Genomic DNA, 16,324 nt, shown 5'->3' on the forward strand with positions numbered 1-16,324 from the left:
CTGTCGGTGTGTGCTTTCTATTAATGTTAAACAACACAACAACAGGTTCCGGCTGTGTACTCCAGCCTACTTGGCAGGCCTCATTTGACCTCTGACATTGAATGTCGCAATGTTAAGTATTTCACCCATAAAAATGCAGCAGGAAGAAGAAAGCACAAGCCGGTCATATAAGACGTTCAAGAAGTTAAGGACTCATTAGGTTCCGAAGCAGATGGGACCTCCATGTCGGAGTCAGATGAGATGCCATGGCTGCTGGAATCACTAAAAGAGTCAGCACACGTGCAGGTGTCTGCACAGAATAAGCATCTGCGTTGGGGAACGTTGTAGTGGATGAGACAACTAAACAGAGGACAGACACAACAAAAGCCTCACAACGCCATTCCTCGTTTTCCAATTCGTTCTTCATCTGCCATTATTCAGATGGTGTTAGGGAACGGCTGTAGCCATAGAAACCTTAGAGACGGGTTCTTTTTTAAATTTCGTTTTAGAGCCGCGAAGCAAGTGTGGCTATGAGTGACGTATCGACGTGGACTGATGGAGAGAGGACAGGAGGGAGGAGTGGGGGACGGGGGGGGGGTTATTGATGCGTCCTGCGCCGACTCCCGGGGGAACTGTACTAACATTCGTCTGGAAAATCTGCCGGAAAACCCAGGAAAGAACTTCAGCGGGAAAGAAGCCGGGATTCGAAACCGCATCACCTTACAGTCTCTGCGTGGAAGGCGATCATCCTAACCACTACGCCACGAGTGCTCGTTCACTCTTGCATATTGACACGCTGCCATCACTAGACCCAGAGCCACCCAACGCATCATTAAGTTGCCCTGTGGTGGAGGCCTCTCCGGGCCTCTTTTCCTCGCTTTCGTTTTCGAGGACTGCTTTCCCTAGAGTCAGAGGTAACGCTTTCACAAGCGCTCTCATGAGGTATTTCACATCGAACCTCATTCGGAACAAGAACAAGTGCATCGGGAGCCTCATTTGCAGGAGCGGCGGGCACGGCCGGCGAGCCTCCACTATCGCCTCCGATTCCTCAATAACAGTTATGGGGCAAACTCCCACTGCTACCTCAGCTGGTTCCTCAGTGTTCCGCTCGGCAGGCTCAACCACAGAGGCTCTCAAACTGACCCCACGGTTCCCACCCGACACTCCATCGGGACAAGACACGTCGATTGGAGCCTCCGGATCAGACGCAAACACCTCAGATACTTGGCAGTCTGCATGGGGCAAATCTGCTACATATTCCCTTGTTGTTTGTGACTCGGGGTCGGGGGCATCAGGGAGAGCCGCACGCGTGAAGCCCGAGGCAGATGTACGCCGAAAACACCGACTGACAGGGTGGTCAGCTCCGCAACGTGGTCACGGGGCCTGACATTCCGAATGCCCGAAGGCACCAGACCTGACATACTTGGGTGTCGTAAACGAAATTGCGAGGTTCCCGTCGAGAGAACATCGGCGACAGAAACGCGATCGCCATCTTCAAGCTGACTGAACGCGCACCTTCGAATGCGTAGCTTCATTACAATACACAAGTTACATCTCTCACGGTGTCTTTTCGCTGAGAAGCTGAGTGGTGGTACATGAACGAGAACGAGAAACGGTGCGCCTTGTGTCGCTCAAAATGTTTAATTATTGTAGGAACATCCTTGAGCTACAGCTGCCTTATCGAACCATAGCTGGCAGTGGCATAGCTAGAAAAATATTTCGGGGTTCCAAGGGGACTTTACATGGAGGAGGACACCACCCTCATTTTTCCCTCCCAAACGCACTACCAAAAGTATGACTTCGGGGTGGGGGTTAACCCTCGGAACACCCCGCCTGCCTACACCACTGATATCTGTAAGATAGCCTCTTGGCAGACTTGTACGTACCTTGAGTACCGTGTTCAAGTTACTGTACCTTCAATGTTTTTGTTAATGTTTTAGCATCTTACACGGTACTTTTTCCCAGAGATATTTGTACTCTATTTCAAATACTTTTTCGGTACTTTGTACTCAATACTCTACTTACCTTTCGTTTGTCTGTTTGTCTTTATACCATGTTCAGATACACAACAAGGTACCCTTGCTTCCATGGTCTTTGTTTTCAATGCATAGTGGTGAAGGACAGCAACTTATTGACCAACTAAATTACTTTTCGAAGAAAGAGAGAATGGCTGACTTAAAGAAGTGAGTCTTTTTAAGTCAGCCGTGATAAGTAAATAAGTCGCCCTTATGTAATGCCTTCGGGCCTTTATGTGATAAATAAATGAAATGAAATAACGAAGCAACCACTTTCCTGACCACTACCCAAGTGTCTTAAATACGTTTTGAGGTATTTGCTACCCTACTTTATAATTACTTTTTTATGACCTCCGTTCTTCTTGCGCCATCAAACCCCCAATTCATCATCATGATCATCATCTAATTACTTTCTTTTCCAAGTAGTACGTACTGTATCTTCCTCTTCAGCATTTAGTACCGTACTTAATACACTTTTATAGCATCTTATGCATGTCTGTTCCTTGGTGTGTTTTCCCTTGTCATCCTGCCGGATACGTCATACACCTGCGTCTTACCTGCGTCCCGGTCCTTCACATGGAGACAGCAGCGCTCTTCTCGCGACCATTATTCTACGCTCACTGCACCACTCACATGTCACGGTGTAACCAGGTAAATACACTAGGAACGGGAATATCGTTGGTATGTTAGACTTGAGGAAAACCGCTATGCCACGTTTGTCCCGACTGGTTACTTTACGCTTTACTCTTCTTCAAACTTTCACCCTTCGACGTTTTAGTGTCACATCGTGGTAAGAAAGCAGACAGACAGAGAAACAGAGACGTTACAGCTGAGTTTTGCTCTCCGTTTATTGTGGGTCAACAGGTCCGGGTCCCGTGACAGACGGGCACTCCCTCTCTCACCTCTGCTGGTTCATTGCTAACCATGGATCAATCAACGAACCCACCAAGGAAGAATGAACTTAAAAAAAAAGGGAATACAAAGAAGGCGTCCCGACAGGCAGCGGAAAAACAACTCTTACAAAAATAGTACTCTCCGGTTGTGTGTCCGTTCTTCCGATGGCTGGTGGGACACTCGGGACGAGGCTTCATCGCGTACAACAAATACTCTCCGGGCTACAACCCGCGAGAGCGAGCTACAATGTAATCAATACCCCCACCACAGAGTGTGTATTTATTTTTTTTTCTTTGCAAACAACCACAACGCACAGTCACACACCAGACGCGACGCGGGAAACAATGTCAACTTTAGCAGACAGATGTAAATTGGGGGAATTTTAGACGTGGGAGGGATGTAACTGGATGAGCGTCACGGTGTCCCATACCGGTTGTTACGTAAAGTAGTCATGCTGGATGCACGGCGGCTTGCTTATATTAAAGAGGCACTAACGCGAAATCTCCATAGAACCGATGATGGATTTTTGGTAAAGACAAAACGTGTTCTGAATACATGGTTCAGTTTCTGATGTGTGTTCAGTGAAGCTCTCTTGCTGGTTAAATTGTGAGTCAATTACTTGTTCAAATAGTCTTTGTAAGACGGCACAAAGAAACCTGTTTTTTTTTTCTTTTTTTTTTTTTTCAGCGATGCCAAGATTATGCCGTCTCACTTTTTCACGTTTGTACGTGAAGGCCGTTTCGGAAAGGCGTCACGATGAATAATAAAGTTTAATATTGCGTCAATATTATTCGGGACCCCGATTTACCGAACGTTTAAAGAGCTGTCACGGTGCTAGTACCTCTTTAGTTGGAATGCCGGTGTCGTGTGGTCATAACGCCTTCGGCGAAAGTCGCCCAAAAGCAAGTAAATAAAAAGGCCAGAGAGCGCTTGGCAATAAATTACTCTCCGTGCATACTGCCTCGCGTGTGACAATGAACGAGAGAAATAATAAGGAATACTTGTGGGGAAGTGTCAAAGCCCGGTGGACCAGAGAACGCATATCACAGATTGAGTATCACCCGCGTCCTCCACCACCGAACGTGACAGGGTTGAGTATGTGTACATGTTTGCGTCCCTTTCAAGAAATAAGAGATGGGGAGAAACAACGCTTTGAACAAATCTAGCAGTACTAGCACGAAACAATTCGTTTTATTTGCTAGTTAACGTTCATTCAAGAACTACCTTGTGAAGTTACCAGAAAATTGCACTTGATCGCAAAGGCGGTATTTTTTTTTTAAACGTTTTAATATGATAGTGATAGGAAATAACAATAAAGATGACAGGTAAAAATCGAGTCTTTTTTTTTATCCCTACCGTTTGGAATGAGGTAGCGGCAGATCAAAAGAAGGCGCTAGACTTTATCGCGTGCTGGTTGTCGAGACGACAACAGTGAACGTTCGAGAAACAAAGAAATAATTACACCTCAGCAAATGCATCTCGAACGACACTGGTTGAGCCGTCTCAATATATATATATATATATATTTATATGTATATGTATACCTATTTACATCGAAAATAACGCGATTTACTTAAGAGGTAATCAGTCCGCACCGATAAGAGAATTAGAAGCCGCCTAGCACACAGCTGTTACACGTGTTATGATATATAACTCATCGAAGTTTGGGTGCTTTTTTTGTTTGTCTGTTTTATGGGACACCGCGACACCATGCACTGGAGTACGGCAGAGGATCTACGAAGAGCTTCAGATGAACGTGTGAACTCTTAGTACAACGTCGTGACAACAGAACCGATATTCAGTAGCTTCAACGACATCATTTTGACTGGCCTGATGAACTTCTCGTTGGCTCAATCCTCTTTTACCAGTTGAACCGGATTTTTTCTTTACAAGTGTCACCGGGCAGTGACGTGTACACGGAACGAGTGCGTATTGTGGTCAAATCGACATACTTTGGGAGAGTAAAATTTATTGGTGATGTGAAGTCTTTTTACACGAATCAGACTAAGCGCTGGAACAATCGAATTCGATATGCCTGATGGACAACAACACGTCTTCTTCTTTTTTTATTTTTTATTTATTTAAATATGACTGCTCGGCAATTACGTTTCAGCAACGCTACCTGTTATGTGTTGCTTCTACGACTGCACTTTACTCGTAACCGTAGCCGTAAGCAACGAATTTCTTGCTCATACTTTCCTATCTGAGTGTGTATTTTGGATACGTATCGTATATTGTAGCTATCTCCTTTGCTTGTTCGTCAACTGACCAACCATACACATCGTACAGGTTAGTGCGAACCCAAAGCCGCTCTCCACAGAAAGCCGTCTCTGTACAAATTGTGTGATATGGGGCATCCATGAAGTGAGGCTTTAAGTTCTGCACATTGCACTGAATCTTGTCATTTTACAATAACGCTATTTCTGCGTTTCCATAGCAACAGAACCGTGTCGCTGCTGATGTCGCGTGAAGGCTGAAGCGTCTAGAATGCACTTAAAGTAATCAATAGTTCCAAAGTCACTGCTACTTACTGTTAGTATATTGTCATCTCAATATCCGGGGGGTAGCCAGAAAGCTATTCCGCGAATCAGCCCCCACGTGCCTTCAGCAATGCCAGAATTCAGCTCAAGATGGTCATCACGTTAGATAGTTTACATGGGAAGCTTCATCGAAAGACCTCAAGAATGATGTTAGGGTTTCACCGACTGCAAATGTGAAAAACTTGTCAGGCACACACGCGCACACACGCACAGTGGCCGATGGCTAATCACGGAACAATTACTGCGCATTGCGCTGATACGAACACCCATTTGTTGGCAGACAGAGTAGACTCCAAGTAAAAAGTTGTCCTAGGCCGATTGAAAGGCGAACCGAGGAAGGAACCCGAAACAGAGGACATCGGGGGTTACACAATGTAAACGGAGGAACAAACGGTATATGAAAACTGACAATGCGGTAAAGCCGGGTAGGATACTGTACAACGGTCCCCAATTCTTTGTAATTAGGGGAGTGCGGAACATTATCTACAGTATCTGCAAGTCCGACCCGCGGGATTGGGGTTCCTCGCTTTGGAGGTGACGTCGGAGCGGGATGCTACAGCAACGAATAATGCTGGTGAATAGTGATGAATTTGTCGTCGGTATATGTGACATAAATAAGAGGCGATGCGGGTCCTTCCTCACATGGTGACCAGAAAGTGTGGGAAAGCATTACGCACACGGACGCCAAGGACCCCACGATGGGAATACGGCCTGGTTTTGGGCAAACCATGTGTTCAATACGTCACTTTGCTTCACTAGGGTACCATATAACGCTACCAAGTACCACTTGTCTTGGCATAACTCCAACTGTGGACCAAACTTTCCTATTTGGCGTTTTTGTCACCTGACAGCCTGAACCCACGGTTCACCAAAGATGAGAAGTTGCCGCGTTTCGATCAACCAGACGTTGCGACCTTTTGCAGTGACCAACTCGAAATGATGACTTTAACTTAGGAGACCGCTATCTGGAAAATTAGTTATCGCGCTTCTGTCGCAACTCGTCCTGGTAATAACCGGGGCACCGGCATCAGTCCTATGTTGGCTGTTGAAGTCTCGTTCGAGAACGTGAAGCGCGATGAAACTGCGCATTTCAAGGAGTTTTCCTCCGCTATATCACGCTGCTTTGTTTCTACAGGGAAGGAACAAGTAAGTCTGCTATCACAGAAACCAGGACTTAAATACAGGACAACAGGGGGCGGCAGCAACTAATTGAACGAAAGCCAAGGCGCCAAATACAATGGAGTCCTTACGGCGCCCGGCAGTGACTAGCGGCGACCAGGTGACTAGGCGACCAGGTCTTCTTGCTTCGGGGACAGACCCTTGCCAGCGTCCCTCTGCTCGAGCTGATGAGTCTTGAGGTGTGCCTCAAGCTCCACGGATGAAGAGCAGATCTTGGAACACACGTTACAGGCAATCTTCCAGCCCCAGGCGCCGTTTGGCTCTGCCTCATCTCCGGCGCGAGGTTCGCCGGCCGTCTGAATGACGGAAATCTCGTTCATCTTCGGTCCCAGCATGCCATTCACGTAGCCCGGGCTGAGATACGGATAGAAAAGGTCTGGGGGTGGATGTGGGAAATCGCCCGGCTTTGGGCCGATGCTGGGCAGCGACGGAAGATCCAAGGACATCCGCCGGCCACGACGGGAGCTCCCATTATTCCACATATGGGTGCCCATGTGCACTTTGAGGTTCCCTTTGGTGGTGAACGCTCGCCCGCAGATAGAACACTTGAAGGGCTTGTCCCCGGTGTGAGTGCGCATGTGAATCTGGAGAGAACTCGAACTAGAGAATGGCTTGTTGCAAACGTGACACACGTGCTTCGGTAAACCCGGTGGACGTTTCGGGGCTTCGGGACGACGATCATTGTTTCCTTTGTCGTCATTTCCCACTGACAAAGGAGGCAGGCGCTCCAGACTTCGTAGCGCGTTCCCATTGCTTCCGTCCGACGACGTATGTGTTGTACCACTAGTGCTGGTAGTCGTTGTCGTGAAGAGCTGCGGTGGCAAATCCCTGATCTTGTGTGTCAGCATGTGCTGCTTCAGGTTGCCCTTGGTGGAGAATCCGCGCTCGCAGACGGTGCATTTGAACGGTCGCTCTTTGGTGTGGCTCCGATAGTGGATCTCAAGAGCACTGTTGCAGGCAAACGTCTTGAAGCAGATCTGGCAGGTCGTGTTAGGGCGACCCGGGTGCGGAGGAGGGAAAGCCAACCCGCCCAGGGGCGACGAAAACAACCTCGCCGCCATGTCTGACGCTACCGTCGTTACTGGCCTTGACATCACTGTGGTTCGGGGCGTGAGGTCGAGTGGTGCTCCAGATGAAGCAGGAGGAGAGCCAGATGCCGGCGACTCTGATTTGATAGTTGATCCCCCCGGTGTGGACCTTTCATCACCGGTCGACATTTCTGAGTTGGCCCTACTGGGCGATGGGGAAAAGGCAGCTCCAGGCGACTTATCTCTTGGTGCTAGTTCTGGAGGTCTTCCTAAGAATAATGGGGCATGGTCCTCAAAACGGGAATAACCCGCTACTGAAAGTCCGAGTCCAAACGGCCCAAAAGGAGGCATAGGTGGTTGAAGTGAAGTGTTGATGCCCTTCACTTGGTTTTCCAGCGCTGCTAGCGACGTTAGCTGCGACGGCGGTCGTTCAGGACTGAGGGGCCGCAGCGGTGATGGTGACGTCGGTCGGGGACTTACTGTGCGGTCGTCGGAATTTGGTGGGGGCGAAGACCTCGGACTCCCAGAAGCGATGGGTGGCGACTCTCGCTCTTGCTTCGGCTCTGGGGGCTTGCTATCTTCGGTCGTGGGAAAGGATTGGAAACGGGGCTGCATGTCGACTGGGGCATGCATACGCACATGCTGCTGCAGCACGAGCGAGTTTGTGAACTGCTTGTGGCAGACAGGGCATTTGTGCAGCACCCTTAAGGGGGGTTTAACACGGTGGACTCCCATATGTGTCTTGAGGTTGCCCTTGGTGGTGAAAGCCCGGCCGCAGATCTTGCACTTAAAAGGGCGCTCGCCAGTGTGCGTTCTGTAATGCATTTGGAGTGCACTTCGGCAGCTCAGCACGCGGTGGCAAATTACGCACTGGTTTGGATCGCTCAGCTTGTGCTCGATGTTGTCCACCAGTTGCTGGAGCTTGGATGTCTCAGACGTCCGGGTGATCTCCATCAGGGTCTCCCACGAGTTGTCGTTACTTCCAGGCTTGGGCAACAGGTCCTGGTAAAAAGCTGGGTCCGCGTGTAGGGGGAGTTGATCAGAGCCTGCTGCTGGAGGAGGCACGCCTGGAGTGCAGCCTCCGCTTGTCACCGGCGGCAGGGAATATGGTGCTACAGCTAGTGAGCTTGAGAAGGGCGGAAAAAAGGCCGGAAATGGCGCAAAAGCCCGGCCAGCCTTGGAGTCTTCGCCCTTGACATCGTCTTTGCACTCCTCCATTGGGCTGGACGGCGGCTTCGGCGAGTTCGACTCCAGCGAAGCTCCATCCGCCTCTCCTTCCTTCTCTGTCTTCAAGCTCAGTGGCTTGTCATCGTTGTCTTCTAGTGCTGACGATTCTTCACCTGACAGCCCCATTGTCTGGTTCGAATTTTCGGTTGGGGAAGCACTTCGAAGGTGTTTCGATGGTACGTCACACTGCACGTCATCGGCGCGTGATAGTGAGGGCTGTAGCCCAAGTGATGGTCCAGTTAAGGCTCGACTGACCGCTGGTAACAACGTCGGCGGCGGAGGATCAGCAGGCGGCGAACTGCGGTCACCCGGCGGCTCAAGGGGCGGGAAATGCTTGTCTAAGTGCTCCGGCACGGGGTGCGGGTTCATCCTGACATGCGGGTACTTGGACCTGTGCCTCTGGAAGTGCACCTTAAGGTTCCCCTTAGTCGAGAACCTGTTGCCGCAAACGTTGCACTTGAACGGTCGCTCGCCCGTGTGCGACCTTATGTGGATCTGCAGGGCGCTGTCGCTGCCGAACACCTTTCCGCAGAAGCGGCACCTATGGCGGAAGTAGGCGTCGTCGGGTTTTCCGTCTGGCTTTCTGCGCACCCGAAGAGCATCTGAAGGGCCTAGTCCGTTCAACAGGAAGGAACCACCACTCATTGTCTCCTGCAGGGCTTTCTCTGTGTGCCGCTGAAGGAGCTCTAACGTGTTCGGTTCATCTGGAGGTGGCGGTGGTAGTGTGGCTGGTGGTGTGACCAGGCCCGTTGCGGGCGCTGACGACTCGCTTCCGGTTGTCGGTGCTAACAGCGGCGGCGGCGTCGCTTGCGACCCTTTGGGGGTTTCACAAGTGCTCGAGCAAGGCGAGGCTGGAGGACCCGGTTCTGGACTCTTTGGGGTGCGGTCCTCGAGGGCGCCAGCGCTTAGGTTAAGTGGCGCTCCATTGCTGCTTACGTAGGCCTGTAGCTGCTGAATTATATGCAGCTGCACCACTTGTTGCTGCTGAAGGGCAACCAGTGCTTCTTGTAAAGCGGCTAGCTCAGCTGCCGATCCGGTACCGTATGCAAATTGCGCCACTGCAACTTTTGTGCCCTAGAAAAATAAAGTTGAACGTCATTAAGCGTCACGTCACTCATGTGTATACATAAACTTTATTTCACATATTTGCGGTACCTGAGTGGCAGTTGGCCATGTTATGGTTAAGGCCATTAATCGATTCTGACGCTGTTGATTCGACCTATCCGTTTAAAACATTGCTGTCTCCTGCTCTGAAGGTTTTGCATTTACAGATTAGTAGCGAGCTCAAGTGAAGTGTACTTACTGCATGTACATGTTAGAGGATTCTTGCAAATGTGCAAACCATTCCCAACGAAAAGTTCTAGGAACACAACATAGATAATTGTCTTTGTCTTTCTTACTTCCTCTCCTCAAATACTACAAAATAAACACTAGCCTGTAAAGTCTGGAAGCTGCCAATGGCATTGGTAATTCTCTTCCAGATAGCAAGTAACTACATAGACAAACGCAACACAAGCGAGTCGTCTGTAAGCTGCGTCAGTGTGAGGTAAACGGTCAGCGTACTCCAAGAGCTGCGGGCCCGGTCCCAGCCGCTGTCTGGCTTTTTCAACGACGCGATAATCACGACGATATATATAATCGACTTTTCGACCAATTGGCTTCCTACCTGCAGTGCTTCGAGCGTTACATGTGTTGCCGGTAGGAGTCCTGCGGCCGCATGAGCAGCGTCTGTAGGGGCCCTTGTAGTTCCAACGGCTTCAGAGGAACTACAGTCTTCCTCTATTGCATCGTCTGAAGCGCCATCTGTTGCCATGTCTTCCAGCTGCATCGAGTTGAGTTGATTTTTCTCCGTTGCAATACTGCAGCAACCCTTTTTGTGCTCCAGAAAGTCAGCCAGGGTCATAAACTCAGCACGGCAGCGACCACATACATGCTCATCTTCACTGCCATCTTCTCCGCTGATATCTGTAAGGGGTACCAACACGTTATTGTACCGTTGTGTGCGACGATGACGTAACTAACAGAAATATTTATCTGCGATATTTGGTGAGGAACACAACGAAGGTTCGAATGGTTTTGTGTGGTGGTGAACAGAGCCGTTAAGTAATTAATGGCAAGTAATTAAGTTACTGTGATTAATTACTTTGCCAAATGAGTAGCTGTAACGTTTTGCCTGTAACTAGGACTCTAAGGTAGATTTGGTTTAACGACTCTGTTGCAGACTTCGTCTCCGGTACTGTCTCTTTCCAAAGGCGGAGTCTTTTCTATGGCGATCAGGTTTTACATTTTTATTATGACTACTGGAGTTGCACAGGCTCTAGCATTTATCTAAAACAAGACGTATTCTAACATGGTTGTAACCGCTCGTGTGAACACTCATCACACAGAATCTAATTATGTGGATTTTTTACTTCTCTTTCATAAGTTTGTTTTATGGGTGCTACGTCTAGTGCCATATAGCGACTGATTTAACATCGATGTTAGATGTGCTTTCTTGTGATGTGATGTGACGGAGGAAGCAAAAAATGGGTTCTGTTCAGGTGTTCTGTATATTCTACATGTAAGTTTCCTTGTTAACATAAATATTTGTGTCATCTAGTTCATAGTGTAAATAATAAGCCTCTGGCAGGAATATCATTGTTTGTAAATATGTTATGGGAGGCATTGTAATACCTGGCCACTTTAAATGGACACCGCTTGAAGTACCAAATTACATTTGATGAGTGACTGTAACTGAATTACATTTTGGTTTCGGTTGGTTTTCCAATAAATAAATTACTTTCTGAGTATGTAACTAACTTAATTACCTCTTCTCAGTAGATTATACAGCTTTTGTAGAGGAGAGCGAAAACGAGGAAGAACAGTGGTTCACAGTACTTTGCCATAATTTATGCTCCATCTTTCGAAAAATTTCCAACATGCACGTAAAACTACACGGCAACACGCAAATGATTTCACTTTTGTGCATAGAATCAGGTTCCCCCGGTCAGGCATGTGCTGTTTCTACAACGTAATATCTCTGTCGCAGTGCCCGTAGTGCGAAGACGCATGTGTTGCATCGGAATAAATTGAAAATCAACATTTGCATCGCAGGCGTCGGTAAATAAACTGCTTCCCTAACAACTCGAACCGCAAGTGCATCGCGCGAAACCCCGAGAAAGCAAACCCCCTAAGGCTCCACATTCCATCCATCCATCCATCCATTAGTGGGCACAATCCACGTTTGAAGCTATCTCGCCGGTCTCCGATTACTGGGAAATCCTCATCACCGGTGCACAGACGTCGATCACGCCTTCCAATAACTCGAGCCGAAGCTCGAGACATCGCAATTACCTGCACGATTCAGAATTGCTGAGCGCGGATCCTCCGAGAAAATAGGTAGAGTGGGGCGCTGATCTGCCATGTGGCAGCGCAGCCGTAAGCACGGCTCAGCCACATTATACCAGCGCGTACCGCGATGGAATTCTGATCGCAGTGCAGTTAAGGCAGCCGCAATCCATCTCGGGAATTGCTGGCGCCCGCTATATCGCCCGATCCATTCCTTCCAGCGCGTTCAATATTTCACGCGCACGAGAGAAAGGGTTGCTGCAGCCGTTAAACGACCTCGTGATCCGAATTCGGGAAGAGGATGCCGAGCTACGGGGAGTGGTTATTGTCCTCCGAGGTGCGCCAGATTATCTGCAGCGCCGCCTGTCAAAATGCTTTCTCCTTAATTTCGTTGTGCCGAGCGTCTCTTTCTTTTTTTTCCTGTTTTTCCCCTCGAGTGCTAGAAAGTACGGAGTGCAGTCGTTCCCTTCTTTCTCTCAGCGTTTCTTGAGAGTTCCTGGGCCACATGCAGATCGGTATGTTCCTGGGAAGCAAATGGAACGGCTGCCGGAGATGCTACTGTCCTTCAGCACGAGGCTAAGAGTCTCCCGATGTTGCAAGCGTCGGATGTTGGCAAGTAGTACCTGGAGCACAGCAGAAGTGTCAACGGAAATCTTGTGTGTGTTACTGCGGAAACTGCACACAGTTTTACGCGCCCCCCCCCCCCCCCAAAAAAAAGAAAGAAAATGTCCCTGAGCACATTCACAACATTGTCCTTCTAGTACGTACAATGGTCAGTTGGAAAATCTTGAGAGGAAAATAAAGCCTTACAGGCCTCACCAAGCTTTGTAACTAATGAGCCACGTTACGCACGAGTACCGGATCCGCTCCGCCTGTACCGATTGGTAGAGGCAAGTGTCTAAGTAGGTATATGCCTGTTGTCGTCGCTGGGACCACAGGGCACGAAGCTTCATTACGCCAACGTATTGGCGCACAAGGCGAACACACCTATTACCCATCCAGCTGACAGTCGTGATCTTCCCTCTACAGCTTTCTCTGTTCTTGTCGGGTATTTAAAAATTGCCTGCGCGAGAAAATATTTTCGACAACCTCAAGAAGCCGCACCGTCCTACGAAATGGCTGTGAAGAGCACTAAGTAAGAAACGTGGAACAACTGTTTCAGACCGTGTCTCTGGAGAAGTACGGAGTGCGGAAGAAAGGGGAAGGGGGGGGGGATATGTTTAATGCAAAGTAAAAAAAAAAAGAGATGGGAAAGGTTAGCCACGATGTGGGCTTGCTATTCCCTAAAGCTTTCAAGCAGACAAAAGAAGATACAAGCGGCTGAGAAACAGAAAATTATGAAAAAAGAAAAAGAAGAAAGAATTCAGAAGAGGCGACGCGTTAAGGATTTAACTCATTCAATATTTTCACCCATTTAACGTGTCTCAAAACAGTCTCAATGACTCCAGTTAGGAATGCAAACGAAAATCACTGTTGCATCTTGCGATGATTTCGGTAATGCACCTGGTTTTCGACTATATGACAACATATGCAATAGTCCCTCTTACCGCTAATTTCTGCGTGGCACCACCAGAGATGCCGCGCAGAAATTCCCCAAAGTATCGTTCACCTAACAATCTTCCCGCTGAACCCTTTACCACGACCACACCGGTATATTAATTCCCCAAACACACATTGAACTGCTCTCACGCAGCCAGCAACCCTGAGGGGAACAAGGCGATGATCCCGATGACGATGCCACCCACCAGCAAGAGGGGACGTATTCCTCCTGTTATTCCATACTGCTTATTGCAACCGCAAGCCGGCTGAGCAACCGAACGGGTTCCCTCATTCTGAGCAAACATCCCGAGGCAGCTCCGTGTGTTTGCTGTCGACCAGGCTTCAGGATTAATGCCACCCGGGAACGGCGGGGATGATTTGTCAGTGGCGGCAATCTTCTCGGATACACGATCATCGCCATCAGCGTAATTGTATGGAACGGAGACGGCCACAAAACCTTGCCGCCTCTGGCGCTGATTGAGGGGCGGGTATACGCCCCGGCAAAATTAATCCCAGACACGATGACACTGACGAAAGTCCCTTCATGGAAAGTCTTCACGGTGCGACGTTCGTTTCGCGGGTTACATTTGAGCTCACACTTCGTTATGTCCTTCGTCAAAACGGAGGGTCTCCACTTGATTCACCTCTGATTTTTCTCGGTTGCAGCATAAGAAAAGGAATAGGAAACAGCTATGCTACATACTTAGATGTTTTCTTTTCATTGAGAAAGCATTTGGATTGGACGTGACGTTTACTACACGTAAACGGCGAGAAGTCCGTCGTTGTCAGCCAAGTATGTTTAGGGGCAACGACGACGGACTCGTTGACACCCGCCAGTTTGCTGAAGACTATATTTTGCGTATAACCTCCATCATATGTGCATAGCCATAGTCATGCACCTTGCTTGAAAATGTGTACATTGCATCTTGTGCATTTTCTCGTCACGATAAGTAGTGCCCGCAACGAATTGTAAATATAGTGTTGATAAGCGTTTAATAAATTTCCCAAAACCGAATAATAATTTGGGGGCTTACGATACAGCTATGATCATGAGCGACGCCACCGTGATTAATGTGTCAGGTGCGTGTGTGTGTACTAGCTGAATTCTCTTCTTAACGAGGGCAATGTTTCATATCTCTGTGCTTGCGTATAGACCCGTTTTCGTGCCAGAGGCTTTCGAACAACTTGTACTCTCTTGTAGACCCTATCGAACAATGAAGTAGTCAGATGGGTAGAAATCCAGCGAACCGGTAGAGATGTAGGAAGGGAGTTGCCTCAGGACAGAAGCCGCCAATATTTCGAACAGAGACTGTTCTTCTTCTGGGCCAGAAGTAGTCAGTAATTATATCGGACTTCGCGGTGACGAACCTATATGCCTAGGCTTTCAGAAAACTTCAAGAGCTGTGGAGGAACTAGGAAGCTGGTGAGCCCGTCATGGTTTATGTCCGAACTACCTTCCCCCCCCCCCCCCTTCGTTCATTCATAGCGTTGGTGCAACCAATGTATCTTTGTTTGTGCAAACATGCATTGGGGGGGGGGGATCAGAGTCGTGATTGTGATTAGTGTAGCTATTTAAAACAATAATCCCGAGCCAACTATAAGTTAGGTCTTCTTTATGTTGTTCTTAACACATACAGCCAACCACATGTGTCTGATGAGACAGAAGCAAGCGCCGATCTGCCGAACTTTGCGTGGACCGGATAATGTGACTTTTGTTATAATCTTAAACGGACACAACTCTATTTATTGGGATATGTTAAATGAGAAGTCTCGTTTGAGGCAACAGCGACATGTGTCGGGATAAATGACTGCTCGAGTGAAGAATATCACCTGCACGGACGGGGAATAACGCCTACCAAACTTCGCCTGCAGCATGTCATCTGGAATGTTTCATCTTCGAGTCACTAAGCCTGTGTGGGAAGTGTTAAACATCCAAGCAACACGGTGCTTATCGTTCGCATGCTTCTGTGCTATTACCCAGAGGCCTTACTGCCTTCACATAAGCAATATAGCTGTCCAATATGTACATTAAAACGAATTTCTGATTTTAGAAAAAACAAAAAAAAAACAATGTACTTCTAATCTTTTTCTTCCGGGGCAACCAAAGCTGTCACGAGGTGTTCTAGGCCTATTCAGTGCACGTTCCTTCGGTTTTTGTGCTAGAATTATTGGCACTTTCAGTTTTGTCGTATAATTATTGGTACTTTTGGTTTCCTATAGAAATGCATTTGGACACTCGAATCCCGGTGCCGGCTGTGCTGTCTGAGGTTTTTCATGGGTTTTCCTCAGACGCTTCCAGACATATGTCGGCACAATTCCCTTAGAAGTCGGCCCAGGGCGTAAGTCGTGATGTTTCCCACTTCTGTGAGGCCGACAACGGCGAGCCCTTTCACCACCACCATTTGGACACTCAAGAGTGGGTGGACTGTAACTATATCGCTAAAACTGGGTGTAGCTGAAGCATTCAGTGCTTAGCTTTAATTCGAATACTGAAACAAAATTTTGACCTTTCGCTCTGTGACGTCAATCCCTGTCATTTCGTGTAAGTCCTCCCGTGCGGCGCCAGACTTTTACCTATTAGTCCCGGCGCCCAATG

General features: G+C 48.4%; 1 protein-coding gene across 1 annotated transcript in view; it reads right to left on the reverse strand.

The window, feature by feature from the left end:
- Window positions 1–2,824: 2,824 nt before the first annotated feature.
- Window positions 2,825–16,324, reverse strand: part of LOC135378253 (sal-like protein 3) — a 125,779-nt gene continuing 112,279 nt past the window's right edge. Inside the window, exons 4-5 of the mRNA XM_064611228.1 lie at window positions 10,529–10,827; window positions 2,825–9,936 (exon numbers count right to left, since the gene is read on the reverse strand). Coding sequence (XP_064467298.1) covers window positions 6,712–9,936; window positions 10,529–10,827 — 3,524 coding nt within the window. The 3' untranslated portion in view covers window positions 2,825–6,711. The remainder of the gene's footprint in view (window positions 9,937–10,528; window positions 10,828–16,324) is intronic.

Source organism: Ornithodoros turicata, chromosome 1 (assembly GCF_037126465.1).
Source record: "Ornithodoros turicata isolate Travis chromosome 1, ASM3712646v1, whole genome shotgun sequence".
Classification (NCBI taxonomy): domain Eukaryota; kingdom Metazoa; phylum Arthropoda; class Arachnida; order Ixodida; family Argasidae; genus Ornithodoros; species Ornithodoros turicata.